The sequence below is a fragment of the Lycorma delicatula genome, chromosome 1 (assembly GCF_047948215.1).
Source record: "Lycorma delicatula isolate Av1 chromosome 1, ASM4794821v1, whole genome shotgun sequence".
Classification (NCBI taxonomy): domain Eukaryota; kingdom Metazoa; phylum Arthropoda; class Insecta; order Hemiptera; family Fulgoridae; genus Lycorma; species Lycorma delicatula.
In genome coordinates, this window is record NC_134455.1 from 249,225,324 (window position 1) to 249,253,052 (window position 27,729).

Below are 27,729 nucleotides of genomic sequence, written 5' to 3' on the forward strand. Positions count from 1 at the left end.
GTAATGGCAAAGTTTCTTATGAAAAATATTTTTTTGTTCACCAAACAACCCAAACACTAACATGATAACTGGGTAATTATCACTTTTTTATGGTTTTTTTTATACATAAAAGCTATTTTCACTATTAAATATTCATTAATTGACACGCTTTATAAACGTTCAGTTTCATAAACTGAACTTTGTTTCATGTAACATAAATTAATTTCTTTCTTCTAAATTTGTGTTAATAAAAATCAAAATTTTGTAACTAACTCTTATGTGCATTACTTGGGTCTGCTTTAGTTGTAAATCAAAGAAAAGAAACTTTACATGCACTCAATGCATTCACTGAATTAAATTTAGTACCAGCACTTGTGTAGTGAATGCAAACATTTTTGCAGAAACGTTCTGTTATTGGGTCCATGGACTGTTTAACACAAGTTAGTTCTTTAACAATTAATATTTTGTACAAAAAGGGTGTGATCCAGAAAAACTGGTCGGCATTTAGTTCAGCTTGTAAGCTGCAATGGACAGAAATGTTTAAACTGTCCAACATCTGAAGCTGTAACAGTAGAAACAGATTTAATAAATGATGATGTAAATAAATTTGTATAATAAGCGATAATATAATTAAATAAATCCTCAAAATGTTTTTATTACTTAAAATGTAATATATCACACATTTATTTTGTTAAAATACTGCAACACATAATTTCTTAATTGCTAACTGTGTAATTTTTAAGTTTATCTTAAATCATTTTAAATGTTATCAATATGGATGCAATCTTGCACAATTTTTATATTTTTGTCCACCATTTTGACATTATGATTGAAAAGGGATTAGGTGTTAATAAGAAAACAATGATTATGTGAAGTATAAATGAGATAAAGAAAAATATTATAATTGGTAAATGTACAACAAAGCATGGAAAACTGACATAATAACAAACCAATGAGAAAACAGTATTTTAATATCAATCTTTAAAAACAGAAGACCAGAAGACCGAGGTAATTAAATACGAAGGCTGTCCAGAAATAAATTACATTTTGAAATAAAAAAAAGAAATTTTATTATATATATTTGAAAGGGACAACCTATAACTATTTTTCTATATAGTTGCCATTTAAATTGAGGCACTTATCATAACGACAAGCTTTTCAATTCCTTCTCTGTAAAAATCTGCAGTCTTAGATTTTTGGCATCCATCTTGCACAAAACTTGTGATAACCGATACAATTTCATGCAGTAAACTTCGTGAAATGAAGCAAGAGTTTTGTAATCATAATGCGGCAATTTTATCGTTGATTTTCATCATCAATTCATCAGTCACAAGGCTAGGCCGACCAGTGCAGTACCCATCATGAACACTGGTGCGGCTATTTTTAAACAGAATGCACCACTGCCTCACTCCACCTTCACTCATTATTCCACCTCCATACACCTCACAAAGTTGCCAATGAATTTAAATTGGTTTGAGGTTTTTTTCTAGTAAAAACCTAATCACTGAATGCACCTCACAACCCGCGGGATTTTCTATCAAAGCGTACATTTCAATAATTCACAATGAACAAAGTAGAAAAATCACAGTCCACATGCTAGGACAGCTTGATGCATACTGAGTGTAGAAACGTTTTGACGCAAGATGGCAACTCTATCACCACCCATCTCCACGCTAGGCACAAACGTAAGTTACTTTCTGGACTGCCCTCGTATTATGAAATGTCAATATGAAAATAATAAATAGAATCTACCTGGAACAATGCCACATGATTTCATAAATTCCAATAGCTAACTCTTTACGAACACTATAATGACTATGATGCTGCAATTGAACCATAATACTAGAAATTTCAGCAAGATTAGTAGAGGCTTTATTCAACCATTCATTTGTCCTTCCATTCTTTTTTTCTTCCAATGTTTTCTTCTGATGACCTCCACTTTTGTGACTAGTTTTGTTGCTACTGAGTTCAGTATACTGATGAGTATTCACATTTAACAATGCCTGTTGTTCACTTTGGAATTTAGAAAATTCATCATCTTCATTATCAACCATGACTAGAACAATAATTCTATACCAGACACGAATTGCACTCTAAAACAAAAAAAAAAATCTAATAGCTTTTTTCTGATTCTTATACATTGAAATGGTTAGTTAAACCAATCTTTTTATTTAATTGAGCTGTTCAACAAATTTTAAAATCTATAAAAAAATAAGACAATTTCCTTTTTATATTATAGGTAATTGCATACAAAAGCCACAATATCACAACCACTTACATAATCAAGAATCACATTAAGAATCATTATTTTGCTTCATCAAACTTCTTTGATGAATCAAATTTTTACTATATAATAAAATATTACTTTAATAACATACACAAATAATCTGTACCTATAATACAATATCTCCTGTCCAACTCATAATCAACGCCTAGCAAACGCTAATGAACATAACAAAATTTCACTAAATTGATGAAAATTTCTTTATACATTTTTCTTGTAGTGTAAGTGCATACTAAGAAAGGATTTTTTGAAATTCTGAGTTTAAAGGGTTAAAAATGGGGAAATATTAAATTTTACTCTATTTTTAATTTCTTAGTAACAAATGAGGATATCAACTTGATTTTTGTTGTGTGTAATCTTCAGGTGAATTTCTAAATACCGGTTTCTAGATTTTTAAAATCTGACCTTGAAAGGAATGAGGAAAGGTAAAAATGTTGAAGAATGAGTGCAAATTTTCCCACTTCTGAGTACACTAAATGAGATATTCACTTGATTTGAGCTTGTAAATACTCTTCAGATAAATACCTAAAAACCATTTTAGGGTTTTTTTAATTTCAATTAAGAGGTGTGACAAAATACAGCCTGGTGGCTCAACCAGCATAGCTACTGCCATTGTAACTGTACATGCAACACAAATGACTGCACCTGTCTCCAGTTACTTGACCAAAAAAGATAAAATAAAAAATTTTAAATGAGAAACATTGTACGGTTACCTGCTAGTAGTGTTTATCTAGTAATACTAAAAATTGGGCAAAATAAATTTTTACCAGTAAGATGGATCGGTTGCCAGCTACAACTACTATTTTTAAGATGGAGGCTTACTATTTTGAAACCTACATTCTTCAGATCACTTAAAGTTTCGAGTCTTTTACTGACCACACTGTTTCTCTGAAGAAATTACAATACACCAATAGTTTTTGCAAATTGTACAGGCTTTAATTTTTATTTATCATTATTATTCTCAAAAGAACGAGTTAATGAACACAGGGGGTGCAGGGGGCAGAGCCCCATGGCTCTGATGGGAAGGGCAAGCAAAGCGAGCCCTGACCATTTGGTTATAAACTAATGCTCAAGAGCCATCAACTACTATTGTTATTAGCCACTAATAAACACAAACATGGAGTAAAAATACACTCAATTTCATTTAGCTTTAATAATCAAGAACCAATTTACTTAACATGATTTTGGCTAATGGCACCTTACAATACTTGACCACTATCAATTCCCAAGGTGCTTTTCCCACAGATATTTCAATTGTCATGAAATCATCAGATTGAAAGAGGAATAATTAATTCATTGTCTTCCTGAAGCGCCAAAGAAATTGAAAAAGAGTTTAAAAATCAAGATAATAAAAATAATAGAAAACACCAGTACTTTCTTGATTTTATAATATTTTATAATAAATAAATTAACCAAAAAGAAGAAAAATGGATTTTTACAAAAATACAAATAGTGATTAAAAGAAATAGTAAATTATAATAAAATACACTTGAATACCTGTGTAATATGGTGATTATCCAAAACGTTACGACAAGCTAGTGAAGCAGTAGATATTATACCTGGCATTATACGCATAACAGCATTTCTAGCTTTATCTCGTAATACAATATCAGATAAATCTGCTTCATCATGACACAGACAATGATGTAATATACACTGTAATGATTCCACCCTATAAAACAGAAAATAACAATATGAAATCCATTACATCTCTGTATTTACATTTACTAAAACCAATTTAACAGCATAAATTTATAATTTAGTTTCCCATTCTTCAATATAAATTACTACCATTTTATAGAATAGTTATATCCTAAAGAGAAATCCCAAATATGACCAAAGTTTGAAACTAAACCTTTTGAATGAAAGACAAAGATCTACCTTTTACTCAAAACTACTAGAAGGCCAAAAGTGTTTCTTTGATACTTGTTCATATAAGGTAATACTGAAAATATAGTCTAGAAGAAATTTATCAGTCTTTCTTCATAATCGCCCAAACCATCCCTTAATCCTTACCCACCTTTACTGGTCGATACAGCACCAGTATTTTTAATAGAATTTTGAAGAAACACCTGCTTTAAGAATATATTAAGAATAGCCCGCATAAAAAATCTAATTTTAAAGATATATGCATCAATCATTCCAATTTACCTGTTACTCTTTATTACCATACATACTCTTATTATTGATAAACATTTATTTTGAATACTCTGGTTTTGAACAAAAGAGCGACCAAGCCACATAATACTCCAGGATATTTGAAGCAGCTTTATTTAGTTGTTTACTTTATAGGTAGCTGTATCTTTTTCAAAGTAGTGACAATGCAGTTATAGCTAATTACTCATGTTCACTAGGCCAGAATGTGTTGTCCATTAGATTAACAACGAACAAAGCAGAATTAAACAACATTCAATATTGAAATTTAAATTACTGCTAAAAGCCATTCTGTCAAACTTTGACAGAGAAAGTAAATTCACCTATTTTATATTGAATTTATTTTTGGTTTAAGTTTATATCAACCTCAAAATTAAGTTCTACAATAAAACTTCAGGTATGCATTTGTGATGAAGTCTTCGACTTTTGCACTTGATCTCCTCCATCAAGAATAATAGTTAATGTTTTTTTCTTTTTCAATTTCCTTGACATCAGATTACAAAACACTACTTCTTGTAAGCCTAGATATTTTCACCCATATAGAATACACAAATTGAGTGAAAATATCTATCATTATTAAATGATTTCAAGATTTATAAAATGCAAAATAGGTACAGACTGAACCGGAACAGAAATCCAAAATAGGACAGTATACATACAGCATAATATATTGTGCAAAAACAAACCTACAAGTGCACAACAGTTCTGTTTTTGACAAAGAATCTGCCAAAAAAAAATCAGATAAATATTTCATTCAGATAATTATATACTGAACGGAACACATCAAGAACGTATAGGCGAACTACAAACGGAGAGTAAAAGATCCCACTTTTGGTTGCTGTTTTTTCCTAAAAATGTTATAATAAAACATAACATGCAAGATCTATATAAAAATTTGTTAAGACAATATATCTCAATTTTTTATTTTATAACAGTATTTATTTTCTGAAATCTAAAATTTTCAGTTGTCTGATAACTATATTATTCAATTACAATCAGTCAAATGATCTTTAAATATAAATTTTAATTACCTTAAACTAATCATTTTCTCCTGCTGAACAATTTTTGTGCACAGTAAAATACCCCAGGCAATAACTGGATAATAATTAAATTCATACAATTTATCAAGCACATCAGAAAATGCGGCAACAAACAATTCTTTAACACAACAAACAACACTTAATTTTAATTCTTCAGATACAGCTGCCACTACAAAACAAAACAAAAAAACAAATTTAGTTAATTAATTTTCAGACAAAGTTGCTTTTTGTAATTAATAAAAACATTCAATCCAATCAACTACCAGTAAAGATCTACCAGATTGTTTACCTGTTAAGATAAGCAATCTCTGTTGTTACTGCTTTTTAAACTGTTTAAAAACATTAGATCAAATATGCAGCAGATTTACTTAATCCTATTAATGTGAAAATAGAGGAATTGGAAAAGGAGGAGGGAAAATAATTTTATAAGATTCACAAAAATGATACAACATGTTTAAAAAATAACACAGGATATTCAAAGGTTGAATTCAAAGTTAGATGACATTAAGGCAGAATAAGGAATGAAAATTAAGAAAACAAAAGCAATAAGGATGAGATAATAAACCACTGATTTATCCAACCAAAAGAAGCAAGGATCAAACAAGATGGAACAGGAACTTAGGTACCATGTTAACAGAAAATTGAAAAAGCAAAAATGAAATAAAAAGTGGTATAGCAATGGCTAAAGTAGTGCTAAATAGGAAGAATCAGTTATATATTAAGATGAGGTTAAGATATGAAGAAAGATTTTGTGAAGAGTTAACTTTGGATTATACTTCTGTATGGATTAAAACAAGTGACCAAGAAAAAGTAAAAAGAGTGATCAAGAGCTAAACCTAAATTGGAACAGGAAAGCTAATTTGCCTCTCTCTATCCAGATCCCTAAATGATGTGCACATTTAGATCAACAGACTTCTAGTAATGACAGTGCTAATGGAAAAACCTGTTTAAGACGTGATTACCATTAACCAATTCTAACAATTTGAATCAAATTTAATTTATGCAGATAATTTCTTAATAAAAATAATTTAACTCTGGAGAAACAAAAACTTTGGTTCAATTTCAAATCTGCTTCGATCCAACTTGATAAAAATTTTTTTCACTCAGATTATGATGAACATAAAATCTAATAAATATTTAACACTTACACTTTGTAACTGGCTGTATATCTGCTCTTTTCTCATAAGTATTCGAAGAAATTTCATAATGAGTTATCTGAAGGAAAAGTAGTCTGTACAGTCTTATAAATGAATCCAACACTGTTATTCTAGTCAACGTCAGTAGTTCCTTCAAGCAATCAACTAAACATGTTTTAACTCCATCACTAAAAAAAAAAAAATAAATAAATAAAACAAAATATTTATTCATATAAACAAGAATCTGAATTATGTAATGTATGAAATGTTACCAACTGGTAGCAATCTTACACATAAATTATATAACATTCAATAGTGATGCTTAATAATTAGCAAACGAAAATCAGAATTAAATATTTATTTTAAATGAACAATCTCCCACTTTTTAACCCAAATCTTGATTTGAAATTATTTATTTCACTGTAATTAATTTTTCACAGAAAACTCAATCAAATGTAATCCACTAAGATCCATTACTTTTCTTAGTTGTATTATCTAAAAATTATTTAACTGGAGAAAAAACTTTGGGTTCAATTTCAAATCTGGTTTGGCTGACTTGAAGGTAAGCCACTTTTAATCACTTTTACAAATGACCATGATATGTTTGTTACATTACGGTACAATTCATTTTTCACCATTAATGTATTCTTCAAATAATGTCAAGGTGAAAATATCATCTGCTAACTGAAAAAGCAAGTCACCAGGTGGTACTTTTAAACCTCAACCATTGGTACGGTTATACATGAATTTTAAGAATTCAGAAATTTCCTGCTGTACTGATCATTTACACTGTAAATTTAACACACTCAGAAATTTAAATGTACTGATCACAACTGTTCAGTACATTTAAATAATGATTATTAGACATGCAATCAGTTCTTCAATGAATATATTCTTTGTAACAATTATTGAAGACAAATGTCTTCTTTTTTTTCAATTATTACGTCTATCATGTTAATCTCATGTTTTCATAATTTATTCTTACTGTTCAATAATAACACAAATATTCAATATAATAATATACAAGAGAAACTTTCAAAAATAAAAACTTATTTTTGAAAGTTTGCATTCATTCAACAGAATGAAAGCATACTTTTATTTTTTTCTAAAAATAATTTTCTCAAAAATATATTGTTTTTGCATTCTTTTTTATTTTATTAATTTATAAGTTACATTCGACTGTTAAATGAGATTTATTTCAAATAAAAACATTAACATTACAATATCTAGTTTTTTTTTGACTATTTAATTTGCTTTCTGATAAAAAAAAAGGAATACAAAAGTAATATTCTTCAGATATCATATTAAAAAACTATTCTACAGAAATATCAAGCAAATAGTCCCACAATAAAATGAAGCGGCTCTGTCAATACAATATAAAAATAGTAATGGTTACAGAATATAACAGAGTAATAATATTATGAATACTATACTACTACTAATATTATGAATATATTAACGAATTACTAATTAAACCTCTTTTTACGGAGATTTACAGTAATAGATTACAAAATGTTGCTAAATTGCTTTTTAGGGAAATACATCAGAAAATATTGCTTCATATGGCATCTAAATACTCTTAGAAAATTTCTCATTAAGGTTGTTAAAATTTTTCATAAGCAATTTAAATTATTTTATTTTTTGTTTATGTAAAGATCCTTAGTTATTAAATGTGGAGTATTAATTTTAACTTCAAATGAGTCTAGACCCTGCTCATGACTATTGATTAAATAGAATGAACTTTTGTACTCACTTGAATCATGAATAGCCCTAAAAGGAACTTCTGGATTTAACCCCAATTTTTAATCTTAAATTGTCCTTAAATCAGTCTTAATGTAGGGAAAATAGTTTTTGAGTAAACATATCACATTCAATTTATTACAGCAAATTTCTGATTATTATTATTTTATAAATATTCTGGAAGTCCCCAGATATCCCATGCAGTTTTCTGGAATTGGGGCTCATAGGCAGCTGATCCCTTGTTCATACATAAGAGTGAGATCTAGTCTTGCACAGACTCAGTCTGACCATAACTGAGATGTGTAGTTAATTAAAAACCAAACAGCCATAGATCACCAGTATCCAAGATACAGTATTCTAATTAAAAAAAAAAAACAACTCCCTTTATTAGGATTTGAACCTGGGGACTCTTGACTTCAAAATCAGCTGATTTACAATGATGAGTTTTACTACTAGACCAACCCGGCAGGTTTCAGATAACTACTGCACTTTTTGTACTGTCTATAATTGTTTATAATTCCAGATGTGAAAAAAAGAATATTGGGGTTTTAATTTGTTGTATATCTTTGAAGTGTACAGTTATGATTTAAGACTAGACTCAACAGCAAAAAGGACAGTTTTAGTTCTGTGCATGGCATACATTGATTCCTTGTTTTTCTACTTGATGGCATTTTGATCATACTGTGTTCTGTGACGAGTTATCATTTCAACATGTCAACACACATAATGTGTATGTAGAGATAAAAAAATGCCCATCAAATATTACAATGTGAAAAGGACTCCCAAAAATTAAATGTTTTCTTTGCAATATCCAAATGACAAGTTTATGGGTTGTTTTTTTTTTTACTGAAGGAAGCAAAACAGGAGTTGCTTACTGTATAAGCTGCAAACAAGGGTCTTTTCTCAACTGCAAGATGGACAAGAGAATTTTATTTGGCAAGAAAATGCTGAGCCTTCAAACTGGCTTAACTATGTATGGGATTTTTTGAATGACAGTTTTTCCAACTGCTGAACTGGTCGGCATGGACCGATGACAGAGCTTATTAGTGGTGGCTCCAAGGTCACCTGATCTGATTTTTAAGTATAACTGCTCAAACATAAACTATACTTGAAAACAGAAGGATCATCTCAAGATTGGCGATAAAATACCTCAATCTTTGCAAGATTGAGGTTTGGAGCCCAGGCCATAGAGGCTGCAAGTAAGGTGGAGAGGACTATGAGGCTGATAGCTGGTCTCCTTCCTAATTGTGGAGGTCCATCACAATTGCGAAGGAGGTTGCTGACCAGGATGACATACTCTACGATGCTACATGGGGCCAAGATATGGGTCAGTGTGATTAGATATGCCAAATACTTAGGCAAATTAGAGGCAGTACATAGAAGAAGCTGTTTAAGGACAGTATATGCATATCGTACAGTCTCCAAGGAAGTGGCCGAAACCCTGGTGGGCTTATGCCTATAGATTTGATAATCATGCTAAAGAAAAGACTACGAAAACAGGGACCTTTGCTCCCTACGGATAAAAGGCGAATAACAGCTGAGATCACAGAGGAGTTAATGGAAATCTGGCAAGAACGTTAGGACAGAGGTACAAAGGGACAATGGACGTACAACTTAATCAGAGACATCAGGAGCTGGTGTAGGAGAACCCATGGCTTGTTGGGATAAAGTTCAACACAGTTCCTGACAGGCCATGGAGGCTATATATCGTATTTGTTCAGATTCTGTCAAGATTTTTCAGATCTATGTCCTGAATGCGCAGAGGTGCCACTCTGCCACTCCTCATCTAATAAGTAATTAAGTATTTAATAAGTATGGTCCAGTGACCCAATTTGATGAAACTGCACGCACACCATGCCATTACCGTACTGCTATGTAAAAGGTGTTCATGTAACCTGTGAGATGGAAATGGACCTCATCTGACATCCACAGCTTGTCCAGAGATTCATTGTCCTCATTAATGTTTGCCACAATTTTCTGACAGAAATCAATGCAAAACTGGTGATTATTCTCCTTCAGTTCTTGCATGATCTGTAACCTGTAAGGATGAAATTTTAAGTTGAAATAAAGAATTCAAGTGAACACTCTCCTGGGACAACCTGACCAAAGCTGCTTGTTTATGAACTGAACACAATGGGCTCTATACAAGTGAAACACATGCCGCTTCAATACCGTCTGGAGTAAGAGCACTTCTTGGTTGTCCTGTTGGTCTACCCAGGTGGCTAGGATCCGTTTGGGCAGTTTGATTGGCTGAAGGTAGGTGTGCTTGGCACCATGCCCTGGTTAGAGTAGTTTCAAGTATCAATGGGGTTATGCTTGGGAGCGTGTTTTCACTCTCCCAGATATCTTTTAACTTTAGCATGGTGATTTGTTGAATTGGAGTGCACACTTATTAAGGGACAAATAAGTAATGTTAGTTGCGATCAACCTAGCTGTAAATCCAAGCGGTCCTCAAAGTTGGAGCTGAAGTGGGAGACTAGAGGTTATACTCAGCTCCCAAGTGAACCAGACCTGAGGTCCTCTGGGACATTTTATTCTTGTTGGTAGCACTCCAATCACTAATTTAATCACGATATGCTGTTGTGACAAAAACGTTTGGCTGAAATTGGTATGCTGTTGTGGCATGAAATTTACTCATTTGTAATGTGGGTACATACGGTTTAGGTGGTGAACAGTGTAGAGTTAGTTCTTTTATCTTTCGCAAGTAGGCTGTTAGTTTAGCAGTTCTTGAGGGCTATGTGGTAGAGATAGGCGTCTGATGTCTTCTTAGAAGGCAAACTTGACTAGAGTGAAATTTACTGATGTGGATGTCTTTCAAGACATCTGCACTGATGGCATCTCATAAGGCCAGACTGATGACTGTGGAATATTTTCAGTTTGAGGGCTAGAAGATGTCCTCCAATTAAGCCGCTCATGGCTAGAAATGGAGGGGGTGGTGTAGCAACCAGACACGCTACGAGGCAGGTGTTTTTCTCCCTCGTGGGGGGGGATGTCCTGTTGGGTCTCTTTTTCACAACTAATCTAGTCTCTTCAAAGTTTTTAATCCACATTTTTTTCATGTGTTTTGATAGAACACTCCTAAATTGTAATGCTATAGGAACTCCCTCTGTATACATTCCAAACTATCATTGGTTTTGTAAAACATTTTTATGATGAAAGCACGCTGTTGACCAATCCACTGGTTCATGATGACTGAATGGTAAGGTTGCTTCTGCATATAGCAGTGCTGTCAACTGTACATGGGTACCACTAAAAAATTCAAAAGTTCCCATTTTTCTGTCACCTTGTATTAAGAGAGCCAAATTGTGGTCTCTTATAAAGAATAATAAATAGTTTTTAGCAAGATGCAGATGAATTTCCCAACCACTAGAAAGTTATGTCGCCTGAAAAAAAAAAACATATGTTTTAATAGACTAAAAAATTCTTTAAAAGATCTTCAGAAAATATATTCCGTAACTTAAGTAACTGATTCATTCAATTTAAATAAGTTTCCTCAATATGTATAAATGCTATATCTTGGATGTGAGAGCTACGTACAAGTGGGAAATGGCTAACTTCTTATTACACCATACTTGAATAATAAGATTAAGTTCTATTTTAAAGAAGACAAGATAAGACATTAGAATGAATATATCAGAAAATAAAAAAGGCACACATGATGCAATAAACTAAGCATATAGAGGCTGAAATGTTTTGGTCACAAAAAAATGTAAGAAATTATAAAACATCACCATGATATTGACAAGAAAATTACAAACAAGAAACATTTGGATGTCTTAAAGAAGATGGTTGGACAACATAAACGATTTAGTGTGTAGAACGGTTTAGAAAGCTGAGGTTGGAAGGGAGATGAACCAGAGAAAACCTGTATGGAGACATACTGTGCCAATATTATTGAAAGTGTTAATGATAAGAAAGAGTACAAAAGTAAATTAACACATATACTTTACAATCAAAACGGTAACAGTAAGACATAATTTATAATTATAAATTTTCATTTTTAAATTTGTTTCTATAGCAACTTGATATATTATTTTCAAAGTTTTGTTTCATGTACTCAAATGTAAAGAAAGATTATTGCATACAAATCAAAAAAGTAATTTCCAAAAGCAAAACGGGTAGTTACTGGAGTAATAATAGTTCACAGAACACACCAAATGCACAGGAATCAATACACCAAGATGAAGAAGAAGAAGAATCTATAACAGCAACTCTTTTGGATCATAAATCTTTATATATTTATGTTACCACAGAGTCTGATTCGAACAGTAGTTACTTCTGCTGTTGCAGAAAATCAAGGATTAATTCTACTCCAAATAAAGATTGTCAAAAAATAAAAATTAACTATAGTAATGGTATGAAACAAGCTAAAATTAGGAAAAGAATAGAAGAAAAGATTCTAAATAGTAATATTGGTAAGATGCTAGCATCTGATCATGATGATGATGATTTACAAAATCAACTGAATCGAATGGTTAAACTTCTTAAAGCAATAGAATCCTATGCATGCTATCTTAATTTAATTGACAAGGCAATTATTCACCTTCAAAAGCAAATAAATAATTTAGGAGCTGATAATCTGGAAGCAAAACAATCATTTGAGATCAATCGAACACCTTTCACAGAGTTTGATATTGCTGAAAAATTGAAAAACATAAAAAAAGCAGTCTCCACAGCACTTCATACGTCATATGAATTAGCAGCTAAGATAGACACACATAAACAAAAAAGGAAGGATTTCATAACTCATTCCAATTACTTATGTGACTTCCTGCAAAGCAGGAAAAAAACAACGACAATTCATTTAAAAAATCTAGAAAACGAGTATGACTTATTACGTTATGAATATGAAAGCAGTCAAGAATATCTAAACAAGGAAGTACCAAAAATAATACAAGAAAGAATAGATGCATTTTCAAAGTGTATATCAGAAGTTATTCCACTCTTTGATAAGATTTACGTACATAAAATATTATTTAATTGTTTTCTAAAAGAAATTACAAGCAACCTCGTCAATATGTAAAAATAAATAATTAAAACTGAATGAAAAAAGGGTAATAAAAGAAAATTTCTGTAGGAAGGATAACCTGATAGATTAACTTTGCTCATTGTGAATTGAATGCTACTAAATTAGTATGGGCTATTATAAAACTGTCAACTGTCTTATCCAGAAGGGTGGTGGCACTACACTTACGGACAAAATTTAAAAATTATGCTATTTTCAAATTTTAACGATGCTATTACACTTTAATCCTCCACCGATTTTATTTTTTTAAATTCATTGTTCTCAAGATATAAGAAAAAATGTACTCAGCAAAAGGAATCAGGAATGCTCCATGCCTAGTGCCTGCTTGTATGCAATATGTTGCCAATATGATTGGATTGCATTGCCCATCTGCCCTGCTCACCCTCTTGATGAACTACAGCACAGAGTGAGTGAAGGAATCTGAACTGTTTAAAAACATTTAATAGATGAATAATAACAATAATTTTAATCAACTGATAATTATATTTGTTATACGCACATACTTATTCAAATTTCTATTTTAGTAGCACAATGTTTCTTAAACAAAAAAAAACTTATATGATATATAGATGACTAGTATATTGAATGGCAAAGTAAAAAACAAAAAAAAGCACTAACTTTGAGTTTCAGTGCATGATTATAATGCCTCACGACCTAAATTTTCTGAACAAGAGAGTTGGATGATTCTGAATACATTAGGGGAAGTGAAGAGGTTATCATTAACTGTCGTAAAAATACATAGCTCAGTATCTACATGACAGCCACATGTACAAAACATAAGTATAGAAAATGCAAAATCCAATATAAAGAATTCTAATACTTTACACAGATTAAACAGGCAGTATTATATTCCTACCTGAGAATTTTCTTATATAATTTAAAGCATATAGTAATATGCCAGATATTATATGACTTTCAGATATAAAAAAATTGTTCTCAACTGCTAAGACATTTTGAAACTGGTAATCAAGGGTACAGGAGTTGAAGAACTCTAAAATGTACAAATCAGAAAATTGATCAAGAAGCCCATTCACATAGAGTTTACAAATGTAGGTTTCTATGAGAAAATTAAGAACTTCGGAAACAAGATTTTCTATTCCAATGGTTTACTGTACCAAAGGTTTACCGTACTAGTGTCAAATCCTTCCAAATAGGCTTCAACAGCTTTAAGAGTTATTAAGTTCATATTCATGAAACTGATAGATGGAGATGTGGTTTTAAAACATCATCAGAACCCAGATAGTCATGTTTGTAACAAAGATAGATTTTTAGATGGACCAGGGTTGTACTTTGATGATCATATGGGGTACTTCAAATTATCAAATATAGATGAACAAAAAACACTACGATGGTTTGGAAGTTTTACTTTTGTCTCCTGAAAAGTATGTGATAGTGATAAACTATGTACTTTATCATACTTTTGGATTCAAGAAATCTGACAGTGTTATGGGAAAAATTAGAAACAATACAATGGCTTCAAGAAGATTGAAAATGTATTCAGTTTTGACAATTTAGCAAAGGCTTCACAAACAAAGGCTGACAAACACAATTTTAAAATAAAATTAAAAAAGTGGACATTTTAGTGAGATTTTTGTTTGATCACAAATGGAATTAAGCTGAATGCAAAAAGCTCATTGTGAATTGAATGCTACTAAATTAGTATGGGCTATTATAAAACTGTCAACTGTCTTATCCAGAAGGGTGGTGGCACTACACTTACGGACAAAATTAAAAAATTATGCTATTTTCAAATTTTAACGATGCTATTACACTTTAATCCTCCACCGATTTTATTTTTTTTAAATTCATTGTTCTCAAGATATAAGAAAAAATGTACTCAGCAAAAGGAATCAGGAATGCTCCATGCCTAGTGCCTGCTTGTATGCAATATGTTGCCAATATGATTGGATTGCATTGCCCATCTGCCCTGCTCACCCTCTTGATGAACTACAGCACAGAGTGAGTGAAGGAATCTGAACTGTTTAAAAACATTTAATAGATGAATAATAATAATAATTTTAATCAACTGATAATTATATTTGTTATACGCACATACTTATTCAAATTTCTATTTTAGTAGCACAATGTTTCTTAAACAAAAAAAAACTTATATGATATATAGATGACTAGTATATTGAATGGCAAAGTAAAAAACAAAAAAAAGCACTAACTTTGAGTTTCAGTGCATGATTATAATGCCTCACGACCTAAATTTTCTGAACAAGAGAGTTGGATGATTCTGAATACATTAGGGGAAGTGAAGAGGTTATCATTAACTGTCGTAAAAATACATAGCTCAGTATCTACATGACAGCCACGTGTACAAAACATAAGTATAGAAAATGCAAAATCCAATATAAAGAATTCTAATACTTTACACAGATTAAACAGGCAGTATTATATTCCTACCTGAGAATTTTCTTATATAATTTAAAGCATATAGTAATATGCCAGATATTATATGACTTTCAGATATAAAAAAATTGTTCTCAACTGCTAAGACATTTTGAAACTGGTAATCAAGGGTACAGGACTTGAAGAACTCTAAAATGTACAAATCAGAAAATTGATCAAGAAGCCCATTCACATAGAGTTTACAAATGTAGGTTTCTATGAGAAAATTAAGAACTTCGGAAACAAGATTTTCTATTCCAATGGTTTACTGTACCAAAGGTTTACCGTACTAGTGTCAAATCCTTCCAAATAGGCTTCAACAGCTTTGACAGTTATTGAGTTCATATTCATGATTGAACTTGATCATAACAAAAATTGGACTATAATGAATTTTGAACCATTCACAATTTGTTAGCTATCAAACTTTTAATGTTTTCTTATTATTGATGATGGTATTTTTTAATAAATCTTTAATATTTTGTACTAATTTGTTTTATTTGTAACTAGCAGAAGTAGCTAGTTGCAAAATCAACCATTTCAAAATTTAAAACCATTTAATTAAGCGAAACTGCTGCAAAAGTAACTATTACTATTTTCAATCATTATTTAAAATTATTGGTATGTAGTATACTTATTATTTCCTTATTTCGTAGTGAATGATTTTTCTAAAAATTTTTAAATAAAGACAATATCAAAATCACTATTATTACAAACAAAATAACAGTCTTCGAATTTCCTGAACATTTTAGGTTGCTTTAATTAGATGATTTTACATTGACTCAAAATGAAAATAATATAGATATATACCTTTCATGCTAAAAAGGTTTCTAATATCCATTTTAGAGTGCTACTGTTATGGGACTGCAGTTTGAATTGGCTCAAATGTGTCTGCTCACTCGAACTGATTGCAGTGCTTTGATAGAGAACAGAAGGTACTAGAACTTTCCCACTAAATCCAACCTCGAACATTCTATAATCTTTGAGTATTACCACAGACTATCCAGACCTTGAACTGCCAGTTCCCTGCTCATTCACCAGAGAGTGCTTCTGTCATTATTCAAACATGCGTTCTTGCCGCACAATACTATTACAACCTATTGATACTGACCTATAATTTTCTGTTTGACTAAATGATCCAGGAAGGGCAAGCACCCCACCCTGTCCCACCATGGTTACACCCACGAGCTAGTACATGTTTATTTTTATGATAAATAAAATCAGAATATTTATAAACTGTTTATTTATATAGGGCGTTTCATTTTAATTGCCCCAGGCAATTATCTTATAAACTACAGCAATATAAAAAAAATGACCTAAATGAAAGTTACTCAGATTGGAAGGGTGACACCTCATGGTGACCTATTTTCAATAGAATTCGTTATTTCAAGGTTCACATTTTTTCAAATGGAATGACCTATATTTGACCCCACCAACCAAAAGAGCAAAAATTTTACATTGTAATATGTAGTAAAACATATGACCTTGGAACCTTTTTGAAGGTCATATGGCTAACCATCAGAAATAGTGTTACACGGAGATATTATCTTCGTATGAATGTTGTACAATATTCCTGGAATATTAAAATTCCAAGCCATTTATTTATCTCGCAAACTATGGGAAAGAGAATAAAAATGACTTTACACTATTGTATAACACTATCTCTGATGGTTAACCATATGAACTAATATTGACCTATAATTTTTCGTTTGACTAAAAGGACCAGGGTGGCAAGACCCACCCTGTCTCACTGTGGTTACGCCTATGTATCAAGGTAAACTGTAATTGACACACAAATGAATGTTGCACAAATATGTAATATGTCAACCAACTGTAATTAAATATAATCGACACACCAAATCTACAAGTGTAATCCAGTAAATAAAAACCATTTATTCATTGTTACTATATAGAAAAATCCCTGTCACATTTTAAAGTTATTTCATATTCCTTACCTGTTTTCTTAATAGGCTTCCTCATACACCTTAACTTATATTTTTGTTGTGTGATTAAAATAAATCTTACTATACAAAATTTTATTAAGAAAATACCAAGCATTATCCAATTTTTGATTCTCATTAGTAAGACATCCCAATATTTATTGTCAACAATCAACCGAGATATGACGATAGTGTTAACAATGAAATATAATAAAATGGTGGGAAGATTTTAATAATAAACAAAAAAAAAGTTAATCATGAAAATTAACCAGAACACTTATCCCTTGTTACATAGGATAAACGATATATATTATAAATAAAAATTGAAATTTAAGGTTTACTAAGCGAAAAAATTTAGATATAATAAATAAAAATTGATATAAATAAAAATATGATAGGTATGTTTCTTGTTTCCCATCAACTAAAATGGAAGGGAATATTCACAAATTTAGAGTATTACCTCTCAATCATGATATATTTTTGTTGTGCTGAAGAAAGCACGGAAATAAAATGTAGCAAGGAACCTTTATGTTTCACTCATCTTGAAATTCACAGATCTATAAACCAAAACCAAATTGAAGGCTATCCTCCACAACTTTTTTCACAGAAGTGAATGCAAAAGGCAATTGCAGGAATCCATTTCTTATGGCATTGAATAAAATGAATAAATAACAGTAAATGTACTAGTGAGGGTCAACAGTCCAAAAACGTTTTTGAAATGCTAGCATGTAAAATAAAAAAAAATTTTAAAGATTTGCAATGAAAAAATTGTTGAGTCCCTGTTTTGTCAATACCAACAGAAATTGAAGGGAAAAATTAGAAGTAACACTTTTCAGGAAACACAGTTATCAGAGAAATTTGTAGAGTTTAGTACACTAAAGTTGAAATACTAAGAGAGTTCCATAGCTCTGACATTCTCAAAACTGATCAAAAAATTGGGCCGTGTCCCTCCTGCCTATGAAAAACTAATTTGTCATGTAAGGGACAAACCTAGAAAAAGTATGTTACAACATTAACTTTTACTTCTGTGGATGAAAAAGAGAGATAAAACTGCACACAATCAGAATAATCATACAACTTGAACCTTTAAATTTTTTACAATTTACAAAGATGGGTACAATAAGATATAAAATTTGTCACACGCAGATAACATATTCTATTACATATGAATGGCTCAAAAATAAAAAAATAAAATATTTTCATTTCATATAATACAATTGTATAATTCAGGGTAACAGCCGTATATATTGCCTAATCCCATCAAACAGGATCTGTACACATAAATAAATTTCAAAGAGAAAGACTTAAATCATTTGAAAATCATATTTACTACAAATAAACTTGAATATAAAATGTTATGCATACAGCATTATTTGTATCCAGGTGCAGGCATGTGTTGCCTCTGAAATATTTTTTTTCTTCTTAAAAATGAATGTCTATTGAAGGCTTATCAAAAGTAGAATATCCATAAAAAAACCTTTCAAAATCGGAATATACATACAAAGTACTGTTCATCAGAAAATTTGTTAATAATTTACATATAAACTTATGAACACTTTAGCTAACAGGCAAGGAAAATCACATGCTAAATGTAGAGATGGTTACACTGATAGACAAAAAAATTTTTTTCATGTTTCTTTAAGTGTGATAACATTTCTTGAATTGCTTTTTTGCATACATTACAGATCTGTAAATACAATTTTTCTATCAAACCTTAGTGTTAAATAAATTACACTTCAAAACAAATTAAGGGAAAATGCAGTTAAAATCTGAAAAATTTATAATTTTGCATAGCCATACCTGTGTTAAAATGATTTTGCTGATGCTTTTCTTTTATAAATAGCCTCAGGTACATCCTGACCAACACAGTAATTGACTAGCAAGTTAGTATTCCATTTCCCTTCATAGCGGCTTTCCATCACTAAAATGTCTTGGTGGAAATATTCACCATGTTCATCACTTATATCTCTGAGGTTGTTCAGAAAAAATTCCAGATGTGAATGGAGGAAATGTATTTTCAAAAATATACAATATCCCATAGCTCTGTATTAAGTAAGAAATTGATTAACAATAACGTGGTAATTGTCGGATATTTGTTTGCCAAGAAACATTTTGCAAACATGTTTAAATGAAGCCCAAGCTGCACGTTCTACATTACTTAACACAGGGCTAAATAAATCATCTTTGACCAACAAATATTCCTTCTTTAATTTTTCCTTCACGTACATTTGGAAATTTCTGCCTGATGTAAAAAAATCCGGGACTGTCCTTCATTGCTTTTACAAAATTTTTCTTTAGTCCTAGCTTGATATGAGAGGGGGGTAAAAATATTTTTTTGTGTTCAATTAAGGGCTCATGATTAATATTTTTTTTCATTTGGAATTAAGTTGTCTTGTTTCTTCCACTCTTTGGAAACATAATGTTTATCCCTAGCTCAGCTGTCCCACTCGCAAAGAAAACACATGTACTTAGTATAGCCTAACTGCATGTCTACCAAAACAGCTATAACTTTCAAATCCCCACATATGTTCCAGCTATGTTTTTTATAATTTATTTTTTAAGAATGTCTTTCATCACATCGTACATCTTTCAAATTAATACCATAAGGGATTGGTATTGAAGAATATTTGTTACTGTTGTGTAGTAGAACCACTTTAAAACTATACTTGGACAAATCTAACAAAAGGCGCCAGTCCTCAGGTTTATGAACTTGTCCTAAGTGGAAGATAAGTTCATCAATATTTGTGCAATAAACCAAATTATTTTTATTAATAAAGTACTTGGAAAGTTCTTTTTGTTGGCTTCAAAAGCCCAAAATTTTTGTATTTTTTTTGAAGTGAATTCCAACCTTGCAGTCTAACAGTTCAGCTTGATTTTTTGATAAATTTAAATCCCTAACCAAGTCATTTAAATCACCTTATGAGATAAGATGTGGCTTATTTGAAAATAATTCAAAATCAAAATCATTGTTGACTTCTTCAGTACTGCCTGATTCTTCATTGCTGCTTTCGAAACATACAGTCACAGGTGGCTCAGGAACTGGAATAATTTCACTGTGAGGTACAGGCCTCACTGCAGATTGCACTAAATGGCAAAGCCTTCCATGTACCTTTCAACCATCCTCTTCAATATACAGAACATTTAGTGCATACTATGAGGTGCGACGGTACTGAGACTGATTTTTCTTTGCAAGATGTGGCAACCCTGCAGCTTGCGTAGGCACACCATCTTTGGCCTTGGTCTATAAGCTACTTCTAATCCAAGCGGCACATTGATGCAACTGCTCAGTTGTGAGTTGTGCTGTAATAAGTGAACACGTGTTTGTGTCTCTCGTCCCAGAAATGAAACCGCAAAATATTGCGCAACAGTATGCCATTTCTTTTTGCGTTAAATTGAGTGAAAACGCAACGACAACTTATGGTAAGCTTCAGAAGGCTTTTGGAGAGGAGGTTACGTCAAGAGCTCTAGTTTTTCGGTGGCATAAAATTTTTAGTGAAGGCAGAACGAATGTTGAAGATGAAGACTGCAGTGGACGACCATCAACCTCACAGACAGATGTCAACTTGACCAGGGTGCGTGAAATCGTACGATCTGATCGAAGATTATCCGTGAAAATGATTACAGAAGAACTCACCATCAATCGAGAAACGGTTCGTCTAATATTAACTGAAGATCTTGGTATGAGAAAGATTTGTGCAAAAATGGTCCCCAAAAATCTCACACAACAACAGCGAGAAACAAGGAAAAATGTGGCAGCCGATCTGTTAGAGCAAACGGAAATCAATCCAGATTTGTTGAGCCGTGTTATCACTGGTGATGAAGATTGGTTTTTTCAATACGATCTAGAGACAAAATGCCAAAGTTCGCAATGGTGCTCAAAGGGATCACCCAGACCAAAAAAAGCTCGCATGTCAAAGTCAAAAGTGAAATGCATGCTTGTGTGCTTCTTCGATTCCAAGGGAATTGATCATAAAGAGTGGGTGCCTCCTGGGCAAACAGTTAACCAATATTTTTACAAAGAAATTTTAGAAAGACTTTGTAAACGAGTTCTTCGTGTCCGTGCCAAGATTGCTGATAATTGGATTCTGCATCATGATAATGCGCCATCCCATACTGCTCTGTCAGTACAGCAATTTTTAACCTCAAAATAAATTTCAGTACTACCACAGCCACCTTATTCACCAGATAACGCTCTGTGCGACTTTTTTCTATTTCCAAGAGTCAAAATGGCGATCAAGGGACATTTTCAAACAACACAAGATGTCCAAAAAGCTGTGACGTGGGTCTTGGAGGATATTACAGAAGATGAGTTCCAGAAATGTTACCATCAATGGCAGAAGCGCTGGAATAAGTGTGTGCAATCAGAGGGGAACTACTTTGAAGGAGACAACACTAACTAACTTTATTGTCACACCTCGTATATGAGGAGCCCACGTCTTATCCTGATCACCAATTTTACATCCTTTTTTAATTAAAGCTATAATGTTTTTTCTAATTGGTTTTACAGTAAACTCACCACATATATAACAAAAGGCATCCACATCATTTACACAATTTAGAGGCATTATGACACAGCACTGTTAACAAACTTAAGACAGCAATAAAATTAATTCACTCCTAAATCCAGTGCTTAATACAAACAACACAGCTGTGTTTTCAGCTGCATGTTTTGACCTGCACAGACATAATTAATCTGGTCCGTGAAAGCTCACTCTTCAATATTAGATATGATGTCATAATATGTGACGATGATATGATTTAATTCTTTGTCTAGTATTGCTTATTTATGCCTTACAAATTATGTTAACAAAGTTAACAATAAAAAATGAGCGAACAAAATAAATTGCAGGAGCTTAAAATGCTAATTATACACTGAAATATAAATAATATCCTTAATTAAAATTTAAAATTTTTTCAAAAATGGTGGGTGATAAAAAGATTCTGAATTCATATTCGTTTCAGCATTAATAAACAGATTAAAATCATGTATCGCATGTTAGGAAACAAAAATTATGTTTATCAGTGTTATCAGCATGAATTCTAGTTGAGTTATTACACTAATATGACAACCAATGATATCATTTTATCAGCTTCTAAACAAAATTAAGATGTCACAAGAAATATGGTGTTGGCCAAGAGTTACTGAATGTGGCCAGTTCCTTTCTTTTAAAAAGTTTATATTACCAGGTAAAAGTTAGTGTCATTACAAAAAAAAAATGTACTCAAAAGAAGTTATAGAACATGTATTAACTAGCAATAGTCAAGCATATTTATGAACATAAGGAATCATACTCTACAGGTAATGAAAAACTGAATTTTAATTAATAACCTTTATAATTTTAATCATAAACTTTGAATATTATCATCCACATACACAAAAGTAATGTCATTTTCAGCAGTTCTTGCTCATCTAAGCAAAATTACCACCAAACAAATCATTTATAAAATAATATTCATAACATTTTATAATTTTCTCTGGTTTTCCATGAAATAATGGCTTTATCAGTTTTTTGAATTTAAGAAGTTGCTGAACAATAAGAGATGTTTATGTAAGACATTTATGTTAGCAACAGAGGAACAAGAAAAGATTGATTAGAAGACAGAGGAAAAATAAGCAAAGAATTGAGCATAGATCAAGGAAAACTGGAGCAGAGGTCACTAGAAAAGATTTAAAAAATTCTAACAATAACTGATAACGACTTTCAGATTTTCTTGTAATAATATATTACTAACAAATAACTTAATATAAATATTTTATAAATTATTTATTGAAAGTGAAAAATTATAATTTTAAAACTGTTCTCTTTTAGATTAAAAGAAAGAAAATAATTACCAACAAAAGAAAATAAGAGCAATAATTACCTTAAACCCTCCACAACTGACAAATTCCCTTCAATAGGAAAGATCACATAACTCTGAAATCTTTGAAGGGCTGGTTTTGGAATGCTTTTTAAATTATTCTGCAATCTTTGTACATTTTCCTTAGTTGGTTTTTTCACTAATCCATCACAAACTGGTTTAAGAGCACCAAATGCTCTACACAGTGCTTCACAATCTTCCATAATATTAAATGATGTAAGCCTTTATTTTCCTGCAGAGCAAAAAAAAAATTAATTTATCGTAAAAATAAGCATATAAACTCATACAAACCAATATCTAAAAAAAATTACTTTTTGTAACGCAGTCTTGGGGATATCTTACATTAAAAAAAAATTACAAGAATAAGTTATTTTGAGATAAGTGTTATTTTCATAATTATTAATTTATTTTGACATAATTAGTTATTTTCTGGCATAAGTGTTTTTAGTAACAAATTAAAAATATTTCCCTGAAAATAAACAAATATCTGACAGTATTATAATGGCAGTTTAAACAAATATTCAAAAATTTAAGTTATAAAAAGAAAAAGCATAGAACTACAAGTTTTATTTAACAAAACTACTACTTATTGGTTTTAGTGGTGTCATGTTTTAAAAAACAATATTTGCTATACCTAATTTTGAGTAAGAAACTTCAATCTTTGTTAAGGAGGGGATCATAAATCGTTAAAATTTACTGAGCATTTCACCTTTCGCACATGGTTTTTGTTTCTTCATGAAAAAGAATAGTTCAAATAATGGAATATTTCAACATTTTTTAACTGAAGTTGGCTGGATTTGGGTGCCAGAGTGTGCTTGGTATACCTCACAACCAATTTCAATTTTTCCCCCATGTAATTGAGAGGGTTCTAAAGGTGTAGGGGGTAATCTACAGCCTTATTAAAAAAAGTAATGATCTTTATCCCAGATTCTATGAACAAAGCATACATAGATGGTTTTCTCATAATAGGGTATATTATTCTTACAGATATACACAGAAACAGACAAAATGTAAATTAGTACAGTGACTGATGAACCACATCTCATTAATCAGCTTCAGCTACACATAAGTTTTTACAAATTACACCACGCCTAACTGATTGATTACTTTAATAACAGTATGCCAGTAACAGGTACAAAGAATAAGTAAGAATAAATGTTTACGTTTAGTTATGAAGTAACAAAGATAATTTATAGCTTTTTTTTCACCCTGTTTAGCCTCCAGTAACTACCGTTCAGATAATACTTCATTGGATGAATGAGGATGATATGTATGAGTATGTAAGAAGTGTAGTCTTGTACATTCTCAGTTCGACCATTTCTGAGATGTGTGGTTAATTGAAACCCAACCACCAAAGAACACGGGTATCCACGATCCAGTATTCAATTCCGTGTAAAAATAACTGGCTTTACTAGGACTTGAACGCTGGAACTCTCGACTTCCAAATCAGCTGATTTGGGAAGACGCGTTCACCACTAGACCAACCCGGTGGGTTAGAGAATTTATAGCTTAATTCACATGAAATAAACCTTAATCAAACTTACCAGTCTTTTTTTATAAATTTTTCTTTTTTTGTGATAATACTGTGTGCATTTTTTTAATAAGTGTTCTGATTCAATCTTAATCCTACATTAGTTGTAATAATTTCCCACCTGACGCTTCATTGTTTTCTATTACTAATGAAAATAAATAAATAAAAATATTTTAAAGGTTATATAACTAAATAATTACATATACCTTACTTTTGAAGAATATAAAAGTAGTGAAAGTATTTTCTTGATTTTATAAAAATAAGAGAATATATACTTAAACTTAAAATGATGAAAAGATTTACAAATCCAATTGTTCCAGTTGAAACAACTGACCACAATAACTGTTTTAAAATATCCTCTCCAGACAATTTTATAATATAAAAATTAATTACTACGATGAGGTAGTATGATGATGATGAGATAAGATGATTGTATTGTGTTGTTCTTATCTATTATTTTACTTTCTACTTTGTTACTGTGTTTTCCTATTTAAAGTATGTTTTTGGTCCAACAATGTAATTCTTAGACAATAGGTAGGTACGTAAATGGGATTTTACCTGAAGCATAGCTGTTATACAGTCAGTTGAAATAGACAGTGTGCATGTGTTTATACACGACGTAGTGTCAATAGGTTGAGTGTAATTGTCATTTTATCATTGAGGATGAAAGATATACATAGTGTATAGGTACTGTTTATCTAATGAAGTGTTGAGCTATATAACTGCATAAAGTGCATCATAAATAACGATTTTTTAAAGACTATATAAAGTGTATTCTGTTGCCATTTATCTAATTTATTTTGTGATCTATTGACGTGAACTACGACTGTAACGTATAACTACCGAGTTATAAGACTTATAAAGTTCATTATAAATAACCCTACACATCACGGTAGATGAAAGAAAAAACGTGTGGATTTATCTCTTCAAGAAAAGAGGACAATTTTGGAGCGCTTTGATAAATTGCCTAAACAGAATGCAACTACACAGTTAAAAATTTTGCAACCTCTCTTATACTAAATCTTAAAAAAATAGAGCAAGTATTAAAATTTCTCAAATTTCTGATCAAAACATGTATCGGAAAAGAGATTGATCAGGAAAAGACATTAAAGTTGAGTCAACATTAAAAATTTGGCTCAGTAATGTTCATGAGAAGAATACTTTGGTTAATGGACCTGCGTTAAAACGCAAAATTATCAAAAACAATGGGCAAACAATATTTAACTGCAACTGACGGATGGTTCAACAGATGGAAGAGGCATGAAAATATTGGTCTATAAACAACTCTATAGTGAAGAAAAAAGTTCCAATTTCATAGCAGCTAGTGACTGGATAAAAACTCATCCCAGGATATTTATAATACAGATGAAACTGGGCGTAATTTACTTGCAATGCCTGAGTATACCTGTTTATTCAAAAATAAAACTTGCAAGAGATTTCAAACCTCAAAAGAGCGAATGACTGTTCTTTGTTGTGTTAATATAATAGGAGAAAAGTGAGAGATATTAGCAAAAGTAAAAACTACTTTTCTAGTGCTAATGCTTGAATCACAATTTTTATTTTTAAAAATTGGTTAATTAAGTGGGATCAAGAATTATGGCAAAAGATTGCTTCATTAGTAGACAACTGCACAGCCACTACAACAAATTGTCTTTACAAAACAAAAAAATTATTTCTTTACCTTCTAACACTACTTTGATAATCCAACCATGCAACCAAGGTGTAATACGAACATTAAAAGCCTATTACTATAGGAAAATTCAAGAAAAGATTATAGCTGAGCTTGATGGAATTCAAGATAAATCAGATGCAAATGCAATTGCAAAAAATGATTTCTTCTTTAAATGCACTGCATTTGCTAGCAATGTCGTAGAAGCATGTCTCAAAGACCACAGTTGAAAACTGCTTCCATAAAGGTGGATTTTCAAAGATCCATGATGAAGCTTCTGTTGTTGTAGATCTCGATTCAGGTGAAATGCAATTCAAAACTTCAGGTGATATGTCTAGAGTTGAGTTCAAAAATTAGATCAATATTGATAAGGTTATTGAAGCGATAGCTACAATGACCTTGACAGAATTATGTATGGAAGTCACTGATCAATCCACATCAGCAAAAGATAATATATGCCACAAACAAACGGAGAATGAAGAAGTTGAAGCTCCAACAACTAACGCAGAAATGCAAGGTGCCTTGAGAATTCTTCATTGTGTTGTCCAATATAGGGCATCAAATTTTACCAAACATTATGAATACGAAGACTACAATCAGTAGTTAATTAACTCCAATAAAAGGCAAATAACTATCAAATGAATCTCTTTAATAAATTCTAAGTTTATTTTAAAACTGTTAATAACATATGTTGTTTTGTGTAAAAATAAAGGTTTGTACTATTGTGTAATAATTTTTTTCATCCTTTGCTTAATGTTATCAATCTGTTACTGTTATCAAAAATTACAGGTCTCATAATGATCACAATAAGCAAACTCCACTGTACAAACATTTGCATATACGAAAAAATAAATGATTAATCACAATTGGTCTAGATCCCATACAAAAATTTAAGATGTTCAAGAAGAAAATTTAGGTACTGTAGATACTATTTGGCCTTTTGGCTTCTAAAATATTACAATTAAATAAGATACAGCATC

General features: G+C 31.2%; 1 protein-coding gene across 4 annotated transcripts in view; it reads right to left on the reverse strand.

The window, feature by feature from the left end:
- The window catches only part of Tti1 (Telo2 interacting protein 1), a 98,288-nt gene that overhangs the window by 64,350 nt on the left and 6,209 nt on the right, over positions 1-27,729 (reverse strand). For all 4 annotated transcript variants that reach the window (XR_012757724.1, XM_075375312.1, XM_075375293.1 and 1 more), the window contains exons 2-6: positions 23,553-23,781; positions 6,606-6,781; positions 5,449-5,626; positions 3,761-3,935; positions 1,732-2,072 (exon numbers count right to left, since the gene is read on the reverse strand). Coding sequence is in view for 3 of the 4 variants with exons in the window: in XM_075375312.1 (XP_075231427.1) it covers positions 1,732-2,072; positions 3,761-3,935; positions 5,449-5,626; positions 6,606-6,781; positions 23,553-23,752 (1,070 nt within the window). In the remaining variant the exon portion in view is untranslated. The remainder of the gene's footprint in view (positions 1-1,731; positions 2,073-3,760; positions 3,936-5,448; positions 5,627-6,605; positions 6,782-23,552; positions 23,782-27,729) is intronic.